General features: G+C 45.6%; 1 protein-coding gene across 14 annotated transcripts in view; it reads left to right on the plus strand.

Moving 5' to 3' along the window:
• Positions 1 to 5,922: 5,922 nt before the first annotated feature.
• PXK (PX domain containing serine/threonine kinase like) overlaps positions 5,923 to 25,172 on the plus strand; it is an 81,070-nt gene continuing 61,820 nt past the window's right edge. For all 14 annotated transcript variants that reach the window (XM_059161325.1, XM_059161326.1, XM_059161338.1 and 11 more), the window contains exon 1: positions 5,923 to 6,134. In XM_059161325.1, the coding sequence (XP_059017308.1) occupies positions 6,033 to 6,134 (102 nt within the window). In that variant the 5' untranslated portion in view covers positions 5,923 to 6,032. The remainder of the gene's footprint in view (positions 6,135 to 25,172) is intronic.

Consider the following 25,172-nt stretch of genomic DNA (forward strand, 5'->3'; position numbering starts at 1 on the left):
CTGGTGCCAAAGCATTTCTTTGCTCCATCTCCCTGTGGGTCTCATAACGTTCCCATTACTGGCAGCACTGGCAGCTTCTGTAATAGTATTGCGTCATGTGGCATTACAGTATTTGGAACCACGATTCTATAGAATTCTCTTTATATTCCAAATGTGCTAGATCTCACTTCCTGCTACAGTGCAGCATTTTCCTATATACTATTACTTGATGGCTCCCGTAACCATCACCTACCCTTTTTCTCAGTTGACCTTCAGTGATAACTTGTCTTTAGAGCAGAATCATCAAAAGGGTTATTCTAAAGGTGAAAGGTTATGTGTAGGCCAAGTTTGGTGGGGAAAAGGGGAATGTCAGGCCTGGCTGGTTCCTGATACTGTGTAATTCAAAAGTAGCTTCTCAATATGGCCGTTTTCATTTATAAAATGGTCCCTGAATGCCCTGGTCTCCTTTGATCTCCGTAAATCAGTACAAGGTTGGACTAGAGAAGTAGGCAAGAAGGGATACTTCTCTGTCAATGGTGACTTCTTATTTTTACTCAGAGATGCTCAAGCCACTCATGCTTTGTGAAAGCTGGCTCTAAGGGAAACTGCCTGGTGGTGGTTTTCACGCTGAGCCCTGTGGGAGATGCCAAAAACAATGTGGTTCTTCTGATGAAAGCAGGGGTGACCCTCAAATTAGGAAATTCTCTCCGGGACCACTGAGAGGCGGCCCTGACGGTACGAGGTCACAGGTGGAAGTGAGTATGAAAGTACCGACTAAAACAGCAGGCCAGGGCGCCTGGGTGGCTCAGTGGGTTGGGCCGCTGCCTTCGGCTCGGGTCATGATCTCAGGGTCCTGGGATCGAGTCCCACATCGGGCTCTCTGCTCGGCAGGGAGCCTGCTTCCTCCTCTTTCTCTCTGCCTGCCTCTCTGTCTACTTGTGATCTCTCTCTGTCAAATAAATAAATAAAATCTTTAATAAATAAATAAATAAATAAATAAAACAGCAGGCCAAATTGTACTAGCACTTTCCACATAGGGGCATTGTAAGACTGCAATTTATGTCATGTTTGATTGCTACAGAAAGATATACCCATCTTAAGCAATTTCAGCCTAATGTACTGGAAAATTGCTTAACAGATTTTTATATTCTATTAGAAATATTTCCATATTGGTGAGATGCCACTCATTTCTTTTTCTGAGCAACAAATCTTGAGTAACAGCAGGAAGAAAGCCTCAGCACAGCCTCCATTCATCTTGTGGACCTGACTTGCGTATTCATCTAGAAAAAGAAGAAATTGCTGTATGCACACCGGTACCTCTTAGGTAACCACAGGCCTTCATTTGGTGCTGAATTATTAGTCATTTTTCTTTTTATGTTCTTTGAGTATGATTCAGAGACCAATTTACTCCCAAAGAAAATTGCTATTAAATTATATCTATTAAGTTTTTATATTAAAACATACTCTAGCAAGGGTTGACTGTCATTCTGAACCGCTGGGCCCCTCTGAATGCCTCATGTGTTGGCATAATTTATTACCTGGCTGTATCTGAGCAGAATGGGAGTGCTGTGAAATGACTCTTGGGTTGCAGGATCTCCCGGGTCCCAGATGTTTTACTTTCTTTGTTCTTGGCTTGCCTTCATTTGGATTACAAGCACAGCAGAGACAAGAATTCTCAACATCTTCAGAGAAATGTTGGGTTGGACCAAAATCAACTACAAGAAACTATTTAAGTTCAAAATCCTAAGAGAACCCAAGACTGATGTCGACACTACATAAATAGAACAGTATTAATAGGAGGCCCCACAAACAGTCAATTTCTAGGCCACAATCAATTTCTAGGGTGGCTTTCAGCTGTGTCTGACCTTCTTTCAAACCCTGGGCAAAATTCCTCTGTGATATGATAGCAAACATCAAAGGGAAAGAAAAATGATAAAACGTGAGTGACTTTATTGTTTTCTATCCAGATTATGAATATTTAAAGGAATAAAATAGGGGCACCTGGATGGCTCAGTTGGTTAAGCAACTGCCTTCAGCTCAGATCATGATCCCAGGGTCCTGGGACTGAGCCCCACATCAGGCTTTCTGCTCAGCAGGGAGCAGGCTTTTCCCTCTCCCTCTGCCACTCCCCCTGCCTGTGCTCTCCCGCTCTTTCCCTGTCAGATAACTAAATAAATTCTTTAAAAAGAAAGAAAGAAAGAAAGAGATAATTTTGAGTTGGGAGGCAATGCTGTTTAGGAAGCACTGAATTTTCCACAAGCTTCTGTGATTTGCTTTGTAGAACAGTTGCCAGATCTGGAAGCAACCTCACTAAATCTTCCTCATTATCTTCAGCCTGGCCAAATGCCAAGTGTTAAACAACCTGTGGGCCATCTACACATTTGGCAACATATAGGGATCTAAATATTTTTTTTTTCCCTGCTAGCCTGAGTAGTTGTGTATGTGGCAAAAACCAAGGTATACATAACTCACTCGCTTTGCTGGGTCTGAGGCTGGAAGCAAAGCTGATTGGATTTAGATCGGCTCTGGCCTGGGGAGGGTTTCTCCACATCCAACAGGAGCCACTTCAAAAGCTGTCACAAGTTTTGGGGCCTGGTCTCCAGAAGATTTAGGAGCAGTTAAATTCAGGATCCTCAGGGGATCACTGATAAGGCACTGATTTGGGCAGATGAAAATGAAATGATAAGGCTCGCTGTAGCACTTGTTCTGAGGGCCTACTTCAGTTGAGAATTTCCAGGGAAAGGGAAAGTCTGATTGAGAGCTCGCCTCTGGCTTCATTCCATCCTATATCCGATTTCTCGCTTTCAGTTTCTTTTCCCAAGTGAGGAATACTTAGACAAGGCTGTTATTTTATGACTTCGCAACTTGATTGTATATTGTTTTTTTCATAACCATGCAAGTAAATATCTTCATTAGAGACATTTTGGAAAATGCAGAAAAGCATAAAAATGGAAGGCATTCCTTCCTAGAGACCCTCGATTGATATTTTGGTGTTTTCCCTTGTTTTTCTATATAAACATGTTAAAAACTTGGATCCTACAAGTGCACATACTGCTTTTTCCCACTCATTATTACATCAAGAGCATTTCTCAACATCATAAATATCTTTTGATAATCTGCTTTTTAATCACTGCAAAATATTCTACTTATGATTGTCCCATGATTTGTCCAATTCCCTACTGTTAGATATTCATCATTGCATGCTATTTATTTGCACTGATCTCTATTATTTCTTAAGGCTACCCTTCCAAATGTGTGATTACTGGGTGAGAACATTTTCAAAGTCCTTGATATGTATTGTCAAATCCCAGCTCCTAGCACTGGGTAAGGTAATTATTACGTGGTAAGTACTCTGAAAATTATTTTTGAATAAATGCCTTTCAGAAAGGTGGACCAATTTATACTCCCACCAGCAGTATTTGAGAAGAGCCTTATCTTGGTCGGTCCACATTATGAAAGGAATTATGAATAAAGCAGAATTTTGGTTTCTGTGATTGTGGCAATGAAATAATCAATTTGCTTTAAAGAAATGGAAGTAAAAAGTGGAGGGGCACCTGGGTGGCTCGGTTGGTTGAGCGACCAACTCTTGATTCTGTCTCAGGTCGTGATCTTCAAGGTTGTGAGATTGGGCACCATGGCAGGCTCAGTGCTGGGCAGGGAGCCTGCTTAAGATTCTCCCTCTTCTTCTTCCTCTGTTCCTGCCCCTCCCCCTCAAGAAAATGAAAATGAAAAATTAAAATTATAAAAGAAGAAAAAGTTGAATGATCCCTAAATGATATATGGTTGTGTTTTAGTAGACTGTTGCTTTTAAACACACGGAGACAAAACTGAGTACTAGAATTCTGATTGTATTAGGACTGAATCATGAAGTTCCTTGTTTCCCTTTTCACATGTCGATCTGTTGTGGCTACTTGCCCAACAATCGCTGTAAGCTCAAGATTTGGAGAGGGTATTCTTTGGGTACTGTCTAGGCCTTTGTTGTCATGTCTAATGGTGGTGGAGGGGAGAGTTACCAAGAAACTTTATTCTCTCTTTTTAAAAAATATTTTATTTATTTGACAGAGAGAGAGAGAGACAGCGAGAGAGGGAACACAGGCAGGGGAAGGGGGAGAGGGAGAAGCAGGTTTTCCACTGAGCAGGAAGCCTGATGCAGGGCTCCATCCCAGGACCCTAAGATCATGACCTGAGCAGAAGGCAGACGTTTAATGATTGAGCCACCCAGGTGCCCTGAAACTTTGTTCTCTTGTCTAAAATGCAAAAATCTAGGGGAGACAAATTTAAGAGAAACTCTCCATTCTGTGAACTGTAGGGGAAGGAAGTTAACAAATATTAAGCAAAAATGAGCTAAGCCCCTTCCTGTCCTACTGCATTCCACATCCTAACCTTTCCATACAGGTAGTAGTATCTCCATTTTGCAGATAGGGAGCTGGGGCTCAGAGAGGTTGGGTAAGTTATTCAAGGTCACACAGTTGGTAAATACCAGAGCCCCAATGATCCTGGTCCTCTGATTCCAAGTCTAACTCCGCTGTCCTGGGAGGCAGCCCTTGGAAAGATTGGTGTGGGTGGGATTCCAGGGGTGGGGTGGGGGGAGAGGACTGGGTGGCAGGGGGAGTGCCAGTATTGTGACCTTGGTTTCAGAAAGACTGTGAAGGGCAAACGTGTTGCTGGGAAGTTGATCTCCAAGCTCTGGGGCTCTGGGGTTGAGGTTCTTGGAGCCAGTACAGTGGGGCAGAAGATCCCAAGTCTTCAGGATCTTGGTTGAGAGTTTCCAGGGGTGAAGGCTTTTAAAACAATTCAGCCAACTAAGTCTGAAGATCAAATAGGCATTATTAAGTGATTCATGACTCAGGCAGGATCCCATCTAGCAAGCAGAAAGGACCTCTTAGGTGCTGTACAAAAAGGACGGTTTTTGTTGTTGTTGTTGTTGTTGTTGTTGTTGTTTATAGGAAGGAGGGTGGGGCAAGGAAGTTATTAGCAAAAGAAAGAATTATTTCAGGCGAGGGCAGGGGGTCTTACCATGCAAATTACCTCATCTTCCCTTTGTGGGGGAGGTGTGGGATAGAGAGTCTGTGGGTCAGATTACCTCACTGGGGCTGGCCATTAAATTCCTGACTGACTGTTAAAATTACATTTCTGGGAGAGTTTGAAACCACATTTAGGTTAGATAGTAAGTTCTGGTTTGGTCATGTGGCCTAGCACAAGTGACTCCATTTTGGGTCTAAGGTTTTCTTTTTGACAAGGCTTTTGTGGCTGGGGCCAAGGGTGGAGGTTGGAGTCCTGGACTGAGACCGGTCTTTTAGGATCCCCAGTTCCAAGAACATGGGTCTGAGGGTTCTGGGGTCCGAAGGCACCAATTGTGGGGTTCAATTCTGAGGACCTAGCTCTTAGGTTATTGGGTCTGAAAATCTAGGATCAAGGGTTTAGTAAAACCTGAATCTTAGGGGCTTGTTTTAGAAAGTTTCTGGGTCTGCAGGGCTCGGACTGAGAGTCTCATCCTGAAGGTCCCTTTTCTGGCTGTTAGGCTCCTTGGGCCTGGGAGGTCTGGGTGGGAAAGGTCCAGCTGTAAAACTCTCAAGTCTGTTAGTCCAGGCTTTGAGGGCCTAAAGTGAAAAGCCCAACGTTGCGAGGCTTGGTTTGGCAATCTTTGGGCCAGAGATTTCCTAGATCACAGGGCTCAGGACGCCATGTCTTCGGATCTGAGGATCTCTGGACGTGGTGGCTTGGGGTGGAGTGTCCCAGGTCTGAGGCTGGATGCTGAGGGTATCGGGTCTGCGGGCGGCTGCGAGGAGCTTGGAAACGCGGGTCCAGGGAAGCGGCGACCGCGGTGGTATCGCGCTAGGACCCCGGGGGAGGCGGCGGAGGGAAGGGCGGCCAGTGTTGACAGCGAGGGCGGTGAGACGCCGGCGCTAGGACCCCGCGGGCGCGGCGGGTGGCGGCGGCGCGTGGGGCGGCGCGTGTTGACAGCGGCGGCGGCGGAGCCGGGCGGGCGGCGGGAGTCGGCGCGCCTGGTTCCTGCTCTTGGTGTCGAGGCGGTGGCGGACGGGCGTCCGGGGATGGCCTTCATGGAGAAGCCGCCGGCCGGCAAGGTGCTGCTGGACGACACGGTGCCGCTGACAGCAGCCATCGAGGCGAGCCAGAGCCTGCAGTCCCACACGGTGCGCGGCCCGCCGGTCGGTCGGGCGGCGCGGGGCGGCCCCGGGCGGCGAGAGGGCTTCGGGCGGCCCGGCGCGGGTTGGGCAGGGTCTCCCGGCCGGGGAGCAGGGCCGGGGGTCGGCGGCCCAGGGCGGGAGGGTAGTGCCGTGGCAGTGGCTCTGGGTCAGGGGCCCCGGGGCCCAGGTGAACTCAGGTCTGCAGGGGCCGGGGGTGGGGATCTCAGCCCTCTGGGCCAAGCAGGAGGAGGGGCTCGGTGGTGCGGCTCCGAGTTGTAGGATTCCCGGGCCCACCTTGGCCAGGCGGAGTCAAGGGAACAGCTGGGACCCTCTCCTCCACTTCTGCCCGCCGCCAGCCTTCTCTCTGGGGCCGCGAGTTTTCCTCCCTTCCGCTGGGTAGCTGAGTGGCGGCGATGTGGATGTGCCTGGCCGAATCGAAGTGTGACTTTAGAGCCTACTTCTTGGGATAGCAGAATGTAAATGGCTGGTGTCTGCCGCCCCAGTTGGTGGGCAGTTGCTTGGCCTAGGCGCAGGAAGTGGTGAGGGAGGCAGTCTGGGGTCCTGCTGAGGCAGGTGTATGAGTGTGCTCCTTCCCTCCTCTAACCTGCTCTTTAGTGGGCTGTGGTAGCATTCATTTGAGTTTAAAATCCACCAGAGTAGCATAAAGGAGTAATAGGTCCTCATAGTAAACACAGACAGAGTTCATTTGTTACATATACTGTCTTTTATGGGTCTTTAAAACCAGGATTGTTTTCATTTGCCTGTACCTTTTTTTTTTTTAAACAACACTGTGCATTATAATTTACAAGCAATAAACCTAGAAACCAGTAGAAAAACAGGAGCTGTCAGCCAGTAGGACTTTGTTTGAGAAATAATGAATGGGGAGAGAGAGATTCCTTAAATTGTAATGTTTTGTCAGGCCACCAAATCAGATTCCAGCTCTGAGGCTTGTTTGTTTACCATTGCAGTGTGTTTAGGGTTCATCATCTGGAGGCTAAAGCCCCACAATAGCCTTCTGTCTCTCTTTTTGTTCAAGCTGTTCTGGTGACTTCAAAGAGATCTTTTATTCTGTTGTATTAAAGTGGGACTTTTTTGAACCTCAGTTTCCTCTTCCAATAGCTGTGCTTTGTAGGGCTTGGATTGTTCAAAGTGTTCATTTCCAGTTAGGAAGATGATTATATATTTTAAAAATGTATTTCATTTTCTCATTTATCTTTAATCCTCTTTTACAGACTTGGGAGAAGGCACTGTGTTGGACAGAATTTTTACCCTTTGTAATGTATACCTGTGGGAGTATGGGTTAAAGGTTGAAATTTAGGGCAGGTAGTCAAGAATAAATTCTGATATTAAATTAGATTTTTGACTTGGCTTTTGGCACGTAAATTGTACAAACTTCTGAGGAGAAGAGTTGAGTCTTTTAGGTTTATTTTGTGTTGAAAGTAAAGAGATGCTTATAAGTACTCACAAATCACTTCTTCCAGGAAGCATTCCATGATGGCCACTGCCCAAGCCCTGTGCTCACTTCCACCTTGACCTAGATCAGTTTATTCCGTAATCACGTCTTTAGTTTTCTTCTCTACCAGACTATGAGAGGAGGGACAGACGCTTAATTTTGGGTCCCAAATCCTGGTGTCTGATAGGATTTCATATGTGTTTGTTGAATGAATAAACGAATGAATTGCAACCTTACTTTGCCTCTTTTTTGTTTTGTGTAAAACAGTAGTGGTGAAAATTGGAACAATGTGGCATCTAAGGTGCTAAGTTAAGGGGGTCAGTGCTTCAGAAAGGTAGTGAAAGATGTAATAAGATTCCATTTCTACTGCTGAGCTTTTCTTTAAGAAATAAAATAATTAGAGTAGAGAATGGGAGTCCCTATAATGATGACTGATCACAAAAGATAGTGACTCACAGGAGACCCTTAGAGGCAGATGTGGTGGAGTAAAAAACACTGTAGCATTGTCTTGCGCAATTTTTGACTGTTCTATGTTCTTGTCATTTTAGCTGTAGAATTGGAGAGTGGGAAATGTTGCATCAGCCCTAAACTTTATTGAGAAAATCATATGCTGATGCAGACTTTCTGGATTATTAGCCCCTTATGAGTAAGTCAGTCCCTTTAAAACAGGAACTGTTGGAAATTATTTTGGAAAGAAGTAGTTGTTAATGGTGGCATATGGAAGAAAAGAGCATTGTTTTCTATTGGGAAAACTGAAGGTGACTTTCGTATTTGTCAGCTGAAGGGAGACGGTGTCCCAAAAGTCAGGGCAGTCCTCCCTCTGAAATGCTGAAAAATGGATGTTCTCCTTGGCTGTAGGATAGAAACATAGAGAGAGAGAGTATATAGCCTTTGAGTTGGAAGAGGCAAGATGTTAATATAGTTTTGGGCAGACACTTGCTAGTCTGTGGGCAAGTCATAAGAAGGTTAACTTTTTGATGTGTATTTTGATGTTGTAAAGAGGGTAATAAATGCGTACTCTGCCTGCCTTCCAAGGTTGTTACAAAGATCAGATGCAACAGTCTTTATGAAGTATTCCTAAAGGGCGTTTCTTTTTTCTTCCATCTCTTCACTTCTGGTGAAATAACATCCAAAGCATTAAACATGGTAAAGTGTTATTATCGTAAATAGCTAATTTCTGTCCATGGTTCCTTCCCTTTACCAAGGTTGTTTAGCTTTGGGAAACAGAATTTACAGCAGAAAATCTTAGGTTACATAGGATTTAAAATTTACGGACTTGGGAGGGAAATATTCTGTGGGTTGGAAAATACAGATGCCAGGATGGAGGGAACACAAGGTCACTGCGAGAAAGGCATATTTGCATGAGAAACTGGCAGAGAGGGTACAGATTGGTAGATGATTCTGTTCTTGACTGTGGTTTGAATGATTTTATTTTCACTTTTATGGAGCACAATGAATTTGGCTTCAGGAAATAGACCAGGCCTCTGCTGCAAGGAAATGAAACTTCCATAAAATCCAAAGGGACTATAGTTAGGGAGGATGCTTTCAGCTCCGGTGGGAGGAAAGGGAAGGATTTTCCAAACAAAAGGAATTTGAATAAAAAGCCATACAGGTGAATTGTGGGAAAGTTGGGGCTATTGAAGAGAAGACAAGAGAAATAGAGATGTTCTTGGTGACGTGAAAGGGAAAACTTCTAAAAATCAATAGATTGAAAAAGTGCTTACCTAGCTGAAACAGAAACCAGAGGAAACCGATAGTTTTGGAGAGGGTTGTTATCAAATATGCATATCAGGTTTTTGCTGGTCAGTGTGCTAACGCTTCATCTCCATTTGCTCCTTTTAAAATACTCTTTTGTGGGGCTCATCTGATTCAAGGCCCATTTACTCTGCATTTGATGCATTTTGTTCTTGAGAAACAAAAGATAATTTTAGTGGTATTTGAGGCATAACACAATTTTTTTAAATCTGGAAAGATAATATTACATGTTGAGATCTTTACTGAAAATAGTTCTCTCTTTGAACCTTTGATTTTTGGAAACTGTATTCTTACACAGTTTATTTATTCATGCTGGAGATCTGGTGGTATGCTAGATAGCTCCTGCTTTCATTGAGCTTTTGTTCTGTGGGATTCTGAGGTCTTCTGTTTCCTGAGGTGTTGACAAATCAGTCAGAGTCTTTACCTGTCAAACACAGATGGTTTTGATCTTTCTTTTGTGGCTTGGATTATTGAGCCTCCGCTTATTTTTATTTTATTTTATTTTTTAAAGATTATTTATTTATTTATTTGACAGACAGAGATTACAAGTAGGCAGAGAGGCAGGCAGAGGGGTGGGGAAGCAGGCTCCCCGCTGAGCAGAGAGCCTGATGAAGGGCTCCATCCCAGGACCCTGGGACCATGACCTGAGCCGTAGGCAGAGGCTTTAACCCACTGAGCCAGCCAGGCGCCTGAGCCACCCAGGCGCCCGAGCCTCCGGTTTTTATTCAGTGACCTTTTTTAAGTCTTTTTCTTTTTATATTTTATTTATTTGACAGAGAACGAGAGATCACAAGTAGGCAGAGAGGCAGGCAGGGAGAGAAGGCAAAGCAGGCTCCCTCCCGAGCAGAGAGCCCCATGCATGGCTCCATCCCAGGACCCTGGGATCATGACCTGAGCTGAAGGCAGAGGCTTAACCCACTGAGCCACCCAGGCGCCCCTTTATGTAGTCTATTAAACTCTTTTCATACGTCCTCAGAATAAATCAATCAAATGTGATGCCAAATTAGCAGACCTCATTGCCTTCAGAGCCTGACATTTTAGGCAACCCAGTGCTCAAAATCGGGATCTCTCTGGGCTTCCTTTTGGGATGCTGTTTGGAAGTTTCTTTACAATTCCAAGTTATACTGAATACTTTAACAAAAAAAATTCCTTGAAGATATTTGCATAGGCAAATGCAAATGATAGTTCCTCATTTTATATGAAGATAATAAGTTTTCTTGAAATCTTTTTTTTGTTGTTTTTTTTAAAGATTTTATTTATTTGAGAGAGAGTGAGAGAGAGAGATGAGAGAGCACACACAGAGGGAGAATCAGGCTCCCCGCTGAGCAGGGAGCCTGATGTGAGGCTTGCTTGATCCCAGGACCCTGGGATCATGACCTGAGCCACCCAGGCGCTCCAAGTTTTCTTGAAATCAAACTACTTGTCTTTTATTTGGTTATGTATTTTTCCCGCTTGTTTTTGAAACCTGTGATGGATATAGTTGCAAAAGTCTGAGTTGGAACCTTTTAGATAATGGTAATTAGTTAATTTAGAGATTGTAAGTAAACTGTATGTATTTTTTTTTTTTTTTAAGATTTTATTTATTGGAGCTCCTGGGTGGCTCGGTGGGTTAAAGCCTCTGCCTTTGGCTCAGGGAGCAGGGTGGTGATCTCAGGGTCCTGGGATGGAGCTCTGTATCAGTCTGTCTGCTCGGCAGGGAGCCTGCTTAACCCCTCTCTCTCTCTGCCTGCCTCTCTGCCTACTTGTGATCACTGTCTGTCAAATACATACATAAAATCTTCAAAAAAAAAAAAAGATTTTATGTATGTATTTGACAGAGAGAGACACAGTGAGAGAGGGAACGCAACCAGGGGGAGTGGGAGGCCTCCTGCTGAGCAGAGAGCCTGATGTGGGGCTCGATCCCAGGACCCTGAGATCATGACCAGCCAAAACATGTAAAGATCTTTTCCCCTAAAATAAACCTCAGTCCTAGAATCCTCTGTTTCTTCCAGGTAACTACAGCCAGCTTCTTATTTATATTCCTACTACAAAAAAATCTTCCTAGTGGGATAATCCTCAAAAGAAGTGATGAGGACTAAGAATCATCAGCCCCTAGGGGTATCTGGGTGGCTCAGTTAAGCGTCTGACTCTTGACTTCGGCTAAGGTCAGGATCTCAGGGTTGTGAAATCAGGCTCTGCACTGGGTGGGCATGAAGCCTGCTTAGGGTTCTCTCTCTCTGCTTCTACCCTTCCCACCTCCCCCACCTGCATGCCCTCACTTAAAATTAAAAAAAAAAAAAAAATCACCAGCCAGCCCCTAAGTCAGTCTGCAAAAAATTGACTTCAATAGGTACATGTTTTGCTCCTCAGGGCGATATAAATATTCACCCATGTGTATGTAGCCTCCATGTAGTTTGTGATCGTAATAAGATTGTTCAAAATATAGATTGTTGATTGATGGTCTAAATGGGTTCATTTGGGCCAACTAGAACCAACCTGTTTTCTACTGAGGCTGGTTTAGTTCCTTTTCAAGCTGCTAGAGATTTCTGAGTGGCTTCACATGAAATGAGGCTCCTTTATGTTCCAGCTTTTGGCATCCTGAAGACAGGAGAGCTGGACTTGAACATTGTTTTGGAACTCAGAAGTGCTTGAGTGCTTAGGGGTGTTGTAGAAGGGAGGGTGATAGGTTTTTTCCCATTGTTTTCCCTCTAAAACTGGAAGTCATTCTTGTCAATGACTTCTTTCACAAGTAAGATGCATATGGTAGGGGAGATTAAGGTATGACTGTCTTCAGAGGAGATGACAGAGAACTTCATTTTCAGTTTGAAAATGTTGACTAAGGACTAAGGGACAGGCACTGTATCTGGAGTAAATACTTGTACCCCTCGAGGGGAAGAGTTTATGTGGATTGACCATTTAGTCTCCAGCTGATCTTGCAGACTGTCAAATTTGGGGTGAGTCTGGCCATTTCCATTTGAAAAGCTATCACACATTTCCTCCTGCTTACTAAAAGAGTACATTTTTCCTGTGGTCTTCAGATAATTGAGTAGTTAATTTTTGTTGGGTAAGAAAGTATTCCTATTAGTATAATATTAGTTTGAGGAACCTATTGCAACAGAATTCTTCTAGAATTTTTTTTTCTTAGTAACAACTTTATATATAATTCACATACCATATAATTTACCCATTGACTATACAAGTTAAGTGTATTCACAGAGTTGTATACCTGTCTCCATAATCAGTCTTAAAATTTTATGTATTCATTTCAGAGAGAGAGAGAAAGAGAGAGAAACAGCAAGGGGGGGGGCAGCAGGAAGTGGGAGCGAATGCTCAAGCAGACTCTCCACTGAACACAGAGCCTGACGTGGGGCTCCATCCCTGGATCCTGAGATCATAACCTGAGCCTAAATTAAGAGTTGGCTGCTTAACTGAGCCACCCAGCTGCCCATCCCCCCACTTTTTTAGATTTATTATTTATCATAATGAATTTTAGAGCATTTCATTACCCTGAAAGGAAGCCCCATACCTTTTAGCCGTCACCCTGGGAACTTTATAACATTGCAGGATACTAAACTCGAGACACATTCTTAGCACAAGTTCTTTACGTCTCTGGGTTTACCTCCTTTCACAATCTTTTCAGAGGGACAGATTCTCTGTAAATGCTCATACACATGTTAAGATAACCTCCCAGATCCTCCCTGGCCTGAAGCCTGCTCTTTGGCATTGAATCTTAGGTTAAGAATCACTGCTGGAGAAGGTTTTTCGAACTGCAAAGTTGAAGTAGCTCGTATCTAAACAGTTTGTCTTGCTGCCGTATGAACCCTGCTTTCAGGAAGCTGTGGCTTTGGAACAGTAGATGAATTCTGTCCTGTCAGTGGGAAGGAGTTACTCTGGGTTGTACCTTGCTGAGGGCATTGAGGCGTAGGTGCTGAGATGACTTAGTACAGGAGCCCAGCGGAAGGCACGGGCCTCTGTGTGGGACAGCAGGGTGTTGGCACCCTGGCCACCTTACTCTTTATGACATTTCAACCGGGCTGCCACACTGCTTCCGTGTGGCTCCTCAGAAACTGGTCATCTGTCCGCAGTTCAGTCGAGGCTGTTTTGGGGTGGCGGGAGGAGGGAGTGACTAGAGCGTTGGTAAGGGACAAACCTGGATCTAAGATGCCGCAGCTGTTTCCGAGGTGCAAAGGGAAGGCAGTGTTGTTCCGCATGCCTGCCTTCCAGCCTGCCCTTCGCCCGGTGACCGGGGACTGGTGGGTGGGGACAGGTGCACTTTAGTCCTGCAGGGGGAAATGGAGCCTGAAGCAGGCCTGCTCACACCACACTGAGCGCTCTCACTGTCCCCCCCAGAGCACAGGGAAGGGCTGGCTGACATATCGCTGTGCTCCAGACATCCCCATGTGTCCCCCTGTGCATACCACATTCACTAACAGCCTGCTGCTCTCCACTCCGTGCTGCTTCTCAGGTTCTGGCTCTGGCTCTCCGACGGCCACTGCGGTCGGTGCTGGGGGTGCGGTGGTGACCAGGCCTGACTCCGGGAGCTCTGAGCATGCAGGACTCACTTCTGCCCCTTCCCGCCACTCAGAGAGCAAGGGGCATTTGGGTGGTGCCTGTGGGCAGCTTGTTCTGCCTTCTGCCTCTGTCCATGTCTTTCTCTCTGAGTTTATTCCCCACTCCAAATCCAGCCTTTCATGTCTGTGTATTGTTACTTTGATTCCATTTCAAACTAGCACATTCCTTAGCGTATAATAAATAGACTCAGTCCTGTTTGTTGAGTAAATGGATTTGTTGTATGATTGCCATTATCTGAGCTACAACTCAGGGAACCCTTCCTGGGGACAACTACCTTACCAAGCTTGATATGCTTTTCTTTATTTTTTTAAGAAGATTTTATTTATTCACTTGAGAGAGAGACAGAGAGAGCACAAACAGGGGAAGAGGCAGAGGGAGAGGAAGAAGCAGACTCCCCACTGAGCAGGGAGCCTGAAACAAGGCTCTGTGCCCCATCCTGGGATGATGACTTGAACCTAAGGCAGATGCTTAACCACTGAGCCACCCAGGCGCCCCTGCAGAGCTGGATATGCTTTTCCTTCCTGTGAAACTCCCATTGAGCTTTATTGGTTCCAAACATGCAAGCATTTTACATACCTGTTCTTTCTTTCTTTTTTTTTTTTTAAGATTGTATTTATTTATTTGAGAGAGAGGCAGTGAGAGAGAGCATGAGAGGGCAGAAGGTCAGAGGGAGAAGCAGGCTGTCGGTGGAACTGGGAGCCCGTTGTGGGACTCGATCCCAGGGCCTGGGATCATGACCTGAGCCCTAACCAAGAGTCAGTGCTTAACGGATTATGCCATCCAGGTGCCTCCATACCTGTTATTTCTTACTACTTTGTTTTCTATTTGTAATCTCCCCCTCCCACACACGTGAAAGGGTAAGGCAGGAGCAGAGGGACAATAACCTTAGTGACCTTGGACAAACGGTTTAATCTCTGTTTCTTTGTAAAGTGCAGATGATAAGAGTACGTTAGAGCTGCTGTGAGGTAAATTAACTGAGCTCACACGTGGAACGTTCTCAGCAGAGATCGGCACATAAGTATCAGCTGTTTTGATGTAGTTTATTACCTCTGTATTTGCCAGAACACTGGTAACTAACTTCTCAGGTACTGGTACTTGCTGGGTGCTTAGGTATGTTTAGCAGAAAAAGGAGAATTATTTATTTAAAAGTTTGTTTCACTGTCAGCTGTGACCGCTTTACTACCAAATGGCAAAAAAGAGACCAGTGACCTGTCAAAGAGCAACTCCCCTACCGCCTTTTTCTTTTTCGCTCTGAAGGAACCTGTTTTGATAGCAAGGCTCAGGAGATGCAGCCTGGGGTCCCCTGCCTGGCAGCAGAGCCAGCTTTTGGCATTCAGAGGCGGCGGAAGAGGTGGAAGAGGCAAATGGGCAGGCCACGGGGCTCGGAACTGGCAGATGGGCTCCCAGAGGCCGGGCCTTGGGGCGGGGGGGTTGCCCGGCAAATGCCCATTTCAGCTCTTTACCTCGAAGCTTTTGTGCGTCCCCAACATCGGTGTACACACATTTTCCTGTGGCAGTGGGGTGACAAACAGAAAGCGCTGTGCACTGTTCTTGCCTCTGCCAAGTAGACCGTGCCAACCCATACTTGTGAGGGGGTGGGCTGGGGGGCAGCTGACCTCTTCAGAACACCGCTTCCTGAGACGTGCACTTCTGTTCTCTGGAGCCCCGCTGACTTCCTTTCCCCTAGGCAGGCTGTGGGCACAGACTTTTTGGGTGTCTTTCACTCTGTGAAGCACAGAACTTCTTCCGTGTCAGAAAGTCTCTACGGTTCCGGAACCTTAGCAAGCACCTATGAGGAGTCTCCTGTGAACTGAGCACTGGGCGGTGAATTAAGATAAAAAGATGCACGAAGCAGGGAGCTTCTTTCCTGGTAGAGGTGGCAGATGTCTGAACCAAGGGTGACGGTGTTGAAAGTGCTTGCCTGCCTGGGAGCCCTGAGGGGACAGTGGGAGTGGCTCCAACCCCCCAGGTCCTTCCTGGGGCTTTGACCTCAACAGCTTCTCAGAGAACAGGTTCTAAATTAGCATTCCCCAGGCTTTTGAACTTGCAGACTCCTTTCATCGTACTACTGAATTATAAAAAACTCCCTCTGGAAGTGATTTTGAATTAAAAAAATATTTTATTCAGATCAGTACATTATTGAAAATTATATGAATGTTTGGGATCTGAATTACATTGTTTTTTGAAATACAAGAGGCAGTGAGAATTGTGATAAGATGAACACAGCTTAAGGCTCTCTCTGATAATGCACATCTTCGGACATTTTGCAGAATTACCAATTTTATTATGGTTCTCACTTCTCGTATTTCTCACTAACTTCTCACTTAACTCATATTTTACCATTGGCATTCCTAATAAAAGCCTGTCGTTAGTCATGGTCCATTAATGGGTATAAATGAAACCATGTATGACGCAGAGCAAAATCTATTAAAAAGCAGGCGCCTGGGTGCTTCATTAAGCTTCTGCCTTTGGCTCAGGTCATGATCCCAGGGTCCTGGGATTGAGCCCCAAAACGGGCTCCTTGCTCAATGGAAAGCCTGCCTCTTCTTCTCCCACTACTCTCCCTGCTTATGTTCCCTCTCTCACTGTGTTTTTCTCTGTCAGATAAATAAATAAAATCTTTAAAAAAAAAAAAAAAAAAAAGAGTTAAAAAGCTATGTAGAGGCCCAAACTGTGATAAACCAAATAAACCATGAACACACTCATCTGATTTCTGTGACTGGCCCCATGTTTCCTGTGAGTTCACTTGGAGGCTCTTAGTCTGTTCTGGGCTAAAGGGAGGGAAAAAAAAATTTTTTTTAAGATTTTATTTATTTTTCAGAGAGACAGCGAGAGAGCTCACAAGCCAGGGGAGTGGTAGCAGAGGGAGAAGCAGGCTCCCCTCTGAGCAGGGAACCCAATGAGGGACTTGACTCCAGGAACCTAGGATCATGATGTCAGCTGAAGGCAGATGTTTAACCAGTTGAGCTGTCCAGGGGTCCCAAAGGGAGAAAATATTTAAATAATTATTTTATTGATGTATTTTTTTAAAATTAGAAATGTAAACAGAAGCCTTGTAACCTTTAATACATAAATCCTTCCTGAGACTGTAGCTGTTCATCCTCTTCTAAACTGTTACTAACCCACCCCATAAGGATCTCAGTTTAAAATACTAAAGAATGACTAGCTGTGTTCTCTGAGGCTGGGTTGCATTCGCAGACTTCAGTTAATTCAGCCATGCTGCTGTGAGCGTGCCCTTTGTTCCTGGCACCGTGCTGCACACTTGGGGAGCACATCCGAGCAAGACCCATGCGGTCCCTGCCTTTGTTTGTTCATTCCAAAAGGATCTGTCATGGAGGATTCTGATGGGAAGTAGAAGATGGGAAGGGGAGATTGGGCCAGCTCTGGGGTCCCTTGGAGACCAGGCTCAGGGATCTGAACAGCAGTGAGGGACGTTAGCAGGTTATGTAGCATGTGGAAGTGGTTTTTAGGAAGCTTATTTTGCTGCTGGTGAGTAGGGGTCAGTGCAAAGCATGAAGGGAGGGGAGAAGCGAGTTCAGGGTGGTAGTGAAGCGATGGGTTAGAAAGGCCACATCAGGGGCGCCTGGGTGGCTCAGTGGGTTAATAAGCCGCTGCCTTCGGCTCAGGTCATGATCTCAGGGTCCTGGGATCGAGTCCCGCATCGGGCTCTCTGCTCAGCAGGGAGCCTGCTTCCTCCTCTCTCTGCCTGCCTGCCTCTCTGCCTATTTGTGATCTCTCTCTGTCAAATAAATAAATAAAATCTTTAAAAAAAAAAAAAGAAAGGCCACATCAGGTCAGTGGCAGTGGGGAGAGAAGCACTGGAGAGAGGCAGGAATGCAACAGAGAAGTCTGCTAGGTAGAGGCCACAAGGGAAACAAAGGCACCAGAAAAGAATAGAGAAACGGTCCAGGGTAAGTGAGCAGTAACTGGTTTACCCAGGAAGATTGTGAGTCTGAGTCTGGTTCTAGAAAGTTCGGGCAGTACTGAAGAGGCAGTGGCACTTGCCATGATAACAGCTAGGGCCCAGCCCTGTGCTAAGTTCTCTATGTTACTTATCTCACTTCCTAAGTTGGACAAATGCAGGCGCCTGTGTAACCACTGTAACATTTTCATCAGATATTTCCTTGAGGCCTCTTTGCAGTCAGGATCCTTCCTATGGTCCCTGGCAACTACTGGCCTGCTTCCTGTTACTGTCATTTCACCTTTTCTAGAATGTCGTATATATAAATGGCATCTTTTAAGGTATAATGGTTTGCATCCGGCTTCTTTCACTTAGTGTAAAGCTCTGAGATTCTTTCATGTTGTCGCATGTTTCTTTTTATTGCCGGGTAATATTTCACCTTTTGTTACGCATTCATTAGCTGGTGGACATTTGGCTTGTTTCCACTTTGGGGCTGTTGCGAATAAGAGCTTCTATGAACATTGGGTACCAGTCTTTGTGTGGACAGACTTTCATTTCTCCTGGGCAGATATCTAGGAATGGAATTGCTTAGTCATATGGTGAGCGTATATTTAACTTTAAAAAAGAAATTGCTCAGACTTTTTTGGTTCTTACCTGATTCTCATGACAACTCTGGATTGAGCTATTATCTCCATTTTTCTGTTGGAAGAAAATGAGGTCCAGAGAGGGTAAGTAACGTGTTCCAGGCCATGGGGCTGGGGGCGGCAGAATGGTCTGTAGGCCAGTGGACCTTGAGCCATCCCCAGCCTGGTCTGTTATCAGGGTGCACAGAGCCGTGGACCTGTTTGATGTCTCCCTGAAGCCTGGGCTTAGACGAGGCTGAGTTAGGGGTCCTCCCCTGAGTCACTGAACCGGACAGTGGTTTGGGTTGCCATTTCCTCCGTTCTCCCACCCTGGCTGCAGAGGCCTGGAGTTAGTTCGTTACGTGCCGTGGAGGCTGTAGGGCCGTGCTGTCCAGATCACGCATGTAATTGTAAGTTTTCTCATATCCACATTAGAAAAGTAAAAAGGAAAGGTGAAATGAATTTAGGTGATCTATTCCTAACCCAATATATCCAGAATATTATTTCAATGGATGAGCAGTATAAAAACTATTAATATGTTTTATGTTCTTTATGTCCTACAAAGTTTTTGAAATCTGGTGTGCATTGTACAATTACAACATACTGCAGTTGGAACTAGCCGCATTTCAGATTCACGATAGCTACATCCTGCTTGTGGCTACTACCCTGGACAGGCCAGATGCAGACATTAAAAATAATATCCAGATGTATGGTTGCTAATATAGAAAGAGATTTGTCTTATATATATATATTTTTAAAGATTTATTTATTTATTTGACAGAGATCACAAGTAGGCAGAGAGGCAGGCAGGGCCAGGGGCGGGGGAAGCAGGCTCCCCACTGAGCAGAGAGTCCGATGCAGGGCTCGATCCCAGGACCCTGAGATCATGAACTGAGCCAAAGGCAAAGGCTTAACCCACTGAGCCACCCAGGTGCCCCGAGATTTGTCTTATATTAAGTGGGGGGAGAAAAACAAGTCATAACACAACTATGTTTACTGTGCTTACGTTTTCATAAATATCTCATGTGTATGTTTGCAAACAGTTCATAACTCTACTGTCCAGTGGCTACAGTTAGCCACTTAGACTACTTAAAATTTTTTTTTTTAAGATTTTATTTATTTATCAGAGAGAGGGAGAGTGAGCGAGCACAGGCAGAGTGGCAGGCAGAGGCAGAGGGAGAAGCAGGCTCCCTGCCGAGCAAGGAGCCCGATGTGGGACTCGATCCCAGGACGCTGGGATCATGACCTGAGCCGAAGGCAGCCGCCTAACCAACTAAGCCACCCAGGCGTCCCTAGACTACTTAAATTTAATAAAATTAAATAAAACTTAAACTGCAGTCCCCCAGTCAGTGGCCACTCTGTTGGGCCTCACAGCCTTAGGTCAGGACTCTCTCCAGACTGCTGAATGGAGTGAGAAGACCTGAATGGGAGCACAGGACATGACCACCCTGCAGTGACCACTGAGACCAAGAGCCTAAATGATTTCTGATAGTAAAGCACAGGGAGGATGTGCAGTTGTTGTTGGAGGTGAACAGGAGCATAGTGTGGAAACAGAATGGCCCAGTCAAAGGCTCTGTTGCCTTCTGGGACAGCTGAAGTTAACCACCATTCACATTGCTGGGTGCTCACTCCAGAAGCCTGATACTTGCTTCAGGACATCTAAAAATGTTCCTCTCTGCTCTTTGGAACCTGCCTCGTGTTTGGGGGGTGCTTATTTAATATTGGGAAGAGAAAAGACTTTTCACATTTGTACACAGCTTCTCTACGGTGCCCGGTTACATCCAGCCCACAGTTTGCGAACATGCAGGAGGAGGCAGCTCGCGGAGCGCAGAGGTCCTCAAGCCAGGAGCCCGTGCTGGGAGGTGTGGAGAGCTCTGCAGCTGTTTCAACTCCTGTCCCCCAGGCCTGGGTTCCTGTGGTCCCCAATGTGCCCTCACTCTGGGCTCCTTCCTCACTTGAGCGACTGGTTCTGCCTGTTTCTCTGAGCTCTCCTGCAAAATGAGGGGTGTGTGATGTGGAAGCGTCCTGCCTCAGGCCACGCAGGGTAGGAAGTGCTGTGCCCTGGGTCAGAATGGCCTGGAGTCCGTTCTCCTGACTTCCTAGCTGAGTGCCCTCCTTTAAGGCACCTGCCCTCTGAGAGGTGGGGTTCTTGTGAAATAGATAGTGACATGTACCTCCCAGCACTGCGGGGAAGTGGGATAAGCTGAGGAACCGAAGAGTAAATGCTCCACCAACGTAGCCGTTTCCCCCTTCAGCTCTGAAGAGGCCTATGGCCACACGACTTGTAGAGTCACTACACGGTTATGATTGGAACTGGCGTCTCAGGAGGACACCGGGATGCTTTTAGGCGAGGTAGAGTAAATTTACGTGCAGTCAGCCCTCCCTCATCCTTCGTGATGCTGAGCGGTTCTACTCCTTGGAAACCCCTAGGGACTTCCCGAGCTTGACTTCCCCATAGTTTCAAGCTCCTTTCCCACCAAATATTTTACCACCGCTGAAACTAATAGGAGGGTTAATTTGTTTGGCTTTCATCTTCTGTTTTTCCAATCTCCCCAGCACAGTAAAGGTGCTGGTGAGTCATAAAATGACTGAAAGTTCACTTACCAAGGGAAGAAAGATGATAGCTTGCATTCATCATGGATAAGGTACTGTGCTCTTCTCTGAGCTCAGATAATCTCAGTTCTTATCGCTCAGGATTCTTCTAAAGTAGCATGTTTAAAATTACATGTGTAGCAAACCAAGGAACTTTTGGAAAAATTGTTTTTCCTGATTAGGAAAGTAAAATATGCTCATTGCAGATAACCTAAAAAATATGCAAAAAAAAAAAAATAGCCAGGAGAATTTAGACCACACATAATTTCACCCCAGAGATAACTACTGTTAATATCTATTGTAGTTCCCTCTTCTTATCAATGTTATCAGTTTTTTTAACCCTTTAGGATATTTGACATTATAGCATCCACATTGTCCTGTGTCATGAAAAATTCCTATAATACACCATTCTAAAGGCTTGCATAATCTTTCACTACATGGTCATACCATAAACAACGTAACGTTTCTCTTACTGTTGATATCCGGCTCTTTTTAGGGTGAGGCTTTTAACTTAGCTTCCTTAAAAGTGGATATAGAGGGGCGCCTGGGTGGCTCAGTGGGTTAAGCCGCTGCCTTCGGCTCAGGTCATGATCTCAGGGTCCTGGGATCGAGTCCCGCATCGAGCTCTCTGCTCTGCAGGGAGCCTGCTTCCTCCTCTCCCTCTCTTTGCCTGCCTGTCTGCCTGCTTGTGATCTCTGTCTGTCAAATAAATAAAATCTTAAAAAAAAAAAAAGTGGATATAGACAGGATTCCGGGCTGGCTTGGTTGGTGGAGCGTGTGATTCTTGATCTCCGGGTTGTGAGTTTTAGCCCCACATTGGGTATAGAGATTACTTAAAAATAAAAACCTTTTTTTTTTTTTTAAGATTTTATTTATTTATTTTGACAGAGAGAGAGAGAGCGAGCGCACGAGCGTGCACGCGAGTGAGCGCACAAGCAGCGGGAGTGACCAGGAGAGGGAGAGGGAGAAGCAGGCACCCTGCTGAGAAGGGAGCCCTAAGGAGGGCTCCATTCCAGGACCTCAGGATCAGACCCCAGCCAAAGGCAAACTGAGTCACCCAGGTACCTGTTAAAAATAAAATCTTAAAAACAAATAGGTAGATAAATAAATGTAAGCGTAGAAGCTGGGACAAGAGAAGCTGGAGTAGTGGTGCCTGCTGTCAGCAATCAGAGACTGATACAGTTATTTCCTGTGTTCAGAGAGAATGGCTGCTTTTTGTTTTTCCCTAGGTACTCCTGACAGTGCTGTGGCCATCTCCTGAGCTTGCTGATTGGGGCTCTGGTGTATTCATCTGTACACACCTTGTGTTTGTTTTTTCTTAGCAGGAAAGAAAACTAAGTTATGGAGCTGGCTTCTTGGGCTGGGTGCTGTTAAGTATACGGGTTCCTCTAATATTTACTGCCATCCTGCTGGAAAGGTATGCTTTTGCAGATAAACTGAGGCTCAGAGGCTCAGCAAAGTTAGGTCTCAAAACTAGTAAGTGCCAGCTAGGGTTTGAACTGGGTCTCTGTGACTGGAAAACCAGGCCCTCTCCCTTTGGGGACTTGCAGTGGAGGCATGGGGGAGGCGCGCGCACTGTGGCCCATCAGCATATCAGCCTCCAGAAGGCTTTGGGGCCATGGCACAGAGCGGGAAAGGCCCCAGGAGGAGGAACACTTCCTTCTTAGCTGGTACCCAGGTCATTACTAGCTGTCAGATACCAGAGCCCCCATGAACATCATTATTTCCTACCAGATCAGAGTTTTCTTGTCAGCCAGCTAAATAGTGGTTCTTGTAGGTTATGTTCACTGTGTCTGTTTCTACACTTTTAGGGCACCGGCCCAAGAAATTTGAGGATTATTGGAGGTCATATTTCGTTTTTAATTACTATTTAATTGAGCCCGAGATTTTTGAGGGTTTTTCCCCCTTTGCTTTGACATAAGATGGGATTCATGTCTCATCTTAGCAAATTATGTGATTTGTTTTGGCGTCATTTAAGGGTCCTTGTACCACAGAATGCCACAGAAACTGCTGTTTAAAATGCCATGTTCATTCTCTAGTCATGTCTGTGGCCAAGAGGATTTTTGAGCGCTGCTTTGCAGTGTTGCTCCTAGCTGAACATCGGCTGTCTTTGAAGTCAGGCAGGGAGACCAGCTCCCCCGGCAGGGCAGGAGACTGTCCCGCAGAGGAGAGCTTGGACTTCAAAAGGCCTGGAGAGGGAAGAAGCTTGCTCAGTAAGGTGGTGGCATCTCACTGCAGGCATCAAAGCACATTTATGAACGTGTTCCTTGCCCCTTCTGGGAACACAGAGTAGAAACTGGAGAACTTGCTTTGCATGAAGGTGAAGCACACAGTTCTATGATTCAGTTAGATTTTAAATGAGACTTATTTCACTTGGTCGAAAAGGAGATACAGTTGGCTTCACTCACCTGCCCAATATTTAATTTATTTATTTATTTGAGAGAGCACATCTGCACACAGTGGGGAGGGGCGGAGGAAGAGGGAGAAACAGACTCCCTGCTGAGCAGGAAGCCTGATGCAAGACTTGATCCCAGGACCCCAAGATCATGACCCGAGCTGAAGGCAGACATTTTACTGACTGAGCCACCCAGGTGCCCCCCCTTCAAATGCCTTTTAAAACACTAATGCTGGGGCATCTGGGTGGCTCAGTGGGTTAAAGCCTCTCTGCCTTCGGCTCGGGTCATGATCCCAGGGTCCTGGGATTGAGTCCTGCATCGGGCTGGGGAGCCTGCTTACCCCCCTCTCTCTCTGCCTACTTGTGATCTCTGTCAAATGAATAAAATCTTAAAAAAAAAAAAAATGCTTTCATTGGTTTGGGGGCAGGTTTTGCACATTATTGGAGTACACAGCAATGAGAATAAAGCACTGGTACATTTCAGCACTGAAAATCTACAAATGAAACAGCAATAGTAATGAATATTTAGCAGAGCAAGGAGTCATCATTAATTCTAGGTGAAATATTAAGAATTGTAAGCAGCCGGGCAGGTTGCTTTGAGCTGAGCAGAAGTCCTGCAACTGAGAATTTCCTTCGAGACCTTGTTGTCCTTCGGGATGCTGTTGCCCAATACCTGTGAGCTGTGGCCCTTGTGCTGTGTGATACCATGGGTTTGAATATTAGGTTTATAAAGGGATGATAAATCAGGGCTTGGAAGATCCATGGAGACTTTCTTTTAAAAAAAAAAAATTCTGTTTTATTATTTAAGTAGAGTTGACTTACAACTCTGAGAGCATGAGAAGGGGATTAAGGAGTAGAGGTAGAGAGAGAAGCAGACTCCCCACTAAGCAGAGATCCTGATGTGGGGCTCTCTCTCAGGACCCTGGGAGCATGACCTGAGCCAAAGGCAGGTGCTTAACTGACTGAGCCATCCAGTCGCGTGGCCTATTTATTTTATAACTGGAAGTTTGTACATCTTAACCCCCTTCATCTATTTCAATCTATTTCACCCATGTTCCCACACCCAATGAGATTTTCTTGAGCATGCTGTTTGACTTTTCCTGTATGTAGATGTGCATGAAAAAGCAACATGCTTCCTCCTTTCCAAAGGAGCAATCAGTCAGTTAATTAATTCCCACCAACGAGTATTTGCTGCTATGGGCCTGACCTCGTGCTGGGTGCTGTTTTCAATACAAAGAAATACGTTGATTCTAGCCCTTGAAGAACTTAATTCAGTTGGAGCGAGTCCCTCCTCTCCCTGGACATAGGTAGACATAGGACAGTAATATGATTAAACAGCTGACCTTGCCAGATGTTGACTCGGTAGAACAGAGAAAGAGGGGAATCGGTAGGGGATGTTTAGGACACACAGAATCTGACTGAGCAGAGGCGGGTTTGAGGTGGAGGAAGAGTTAGGACACTTCGGGTGGGTGAGAGCCAAACATGGAAGCTAGGCTAAGAGTTGGGTTTTAGTCTCTGGCCATTGGGAACCCTGGAACGTTCCTGAGCAGGGAAGTAGGATGTTGTTGGATGGCCAGTAAGTTCACCCATGCTCAGCGTTCTTTGCAGGCCTTCCTATGAAGGGAAAGTGCCAGGAGGAAGTGGGTTTGGGAATGAACCCAAGAGAGTGGTGGGGCTAGTAGGTGCTGGAGACCGGGCCTTCCACCTCAAGCTATCACTTTCTTTCTAGTCAACGTATTTGCCTTTTCAGAGATCCCAGCTGCAAAATGAGGGT

This window comes from Mustela lutreola, chromosome 2 (assembly GCF_030435805.1).
Source record: "Mustela lutreola isolate mMusLut2 chromosome 2, mMusLut2.pri, whole genome shotgun sequence".
Classification (NCBI taxonomy): Eukaryota; Metazoa; Chordata; class Mammalia; order Carnivora; family Mustelidae; genus Mustela; species Mustela lutreola.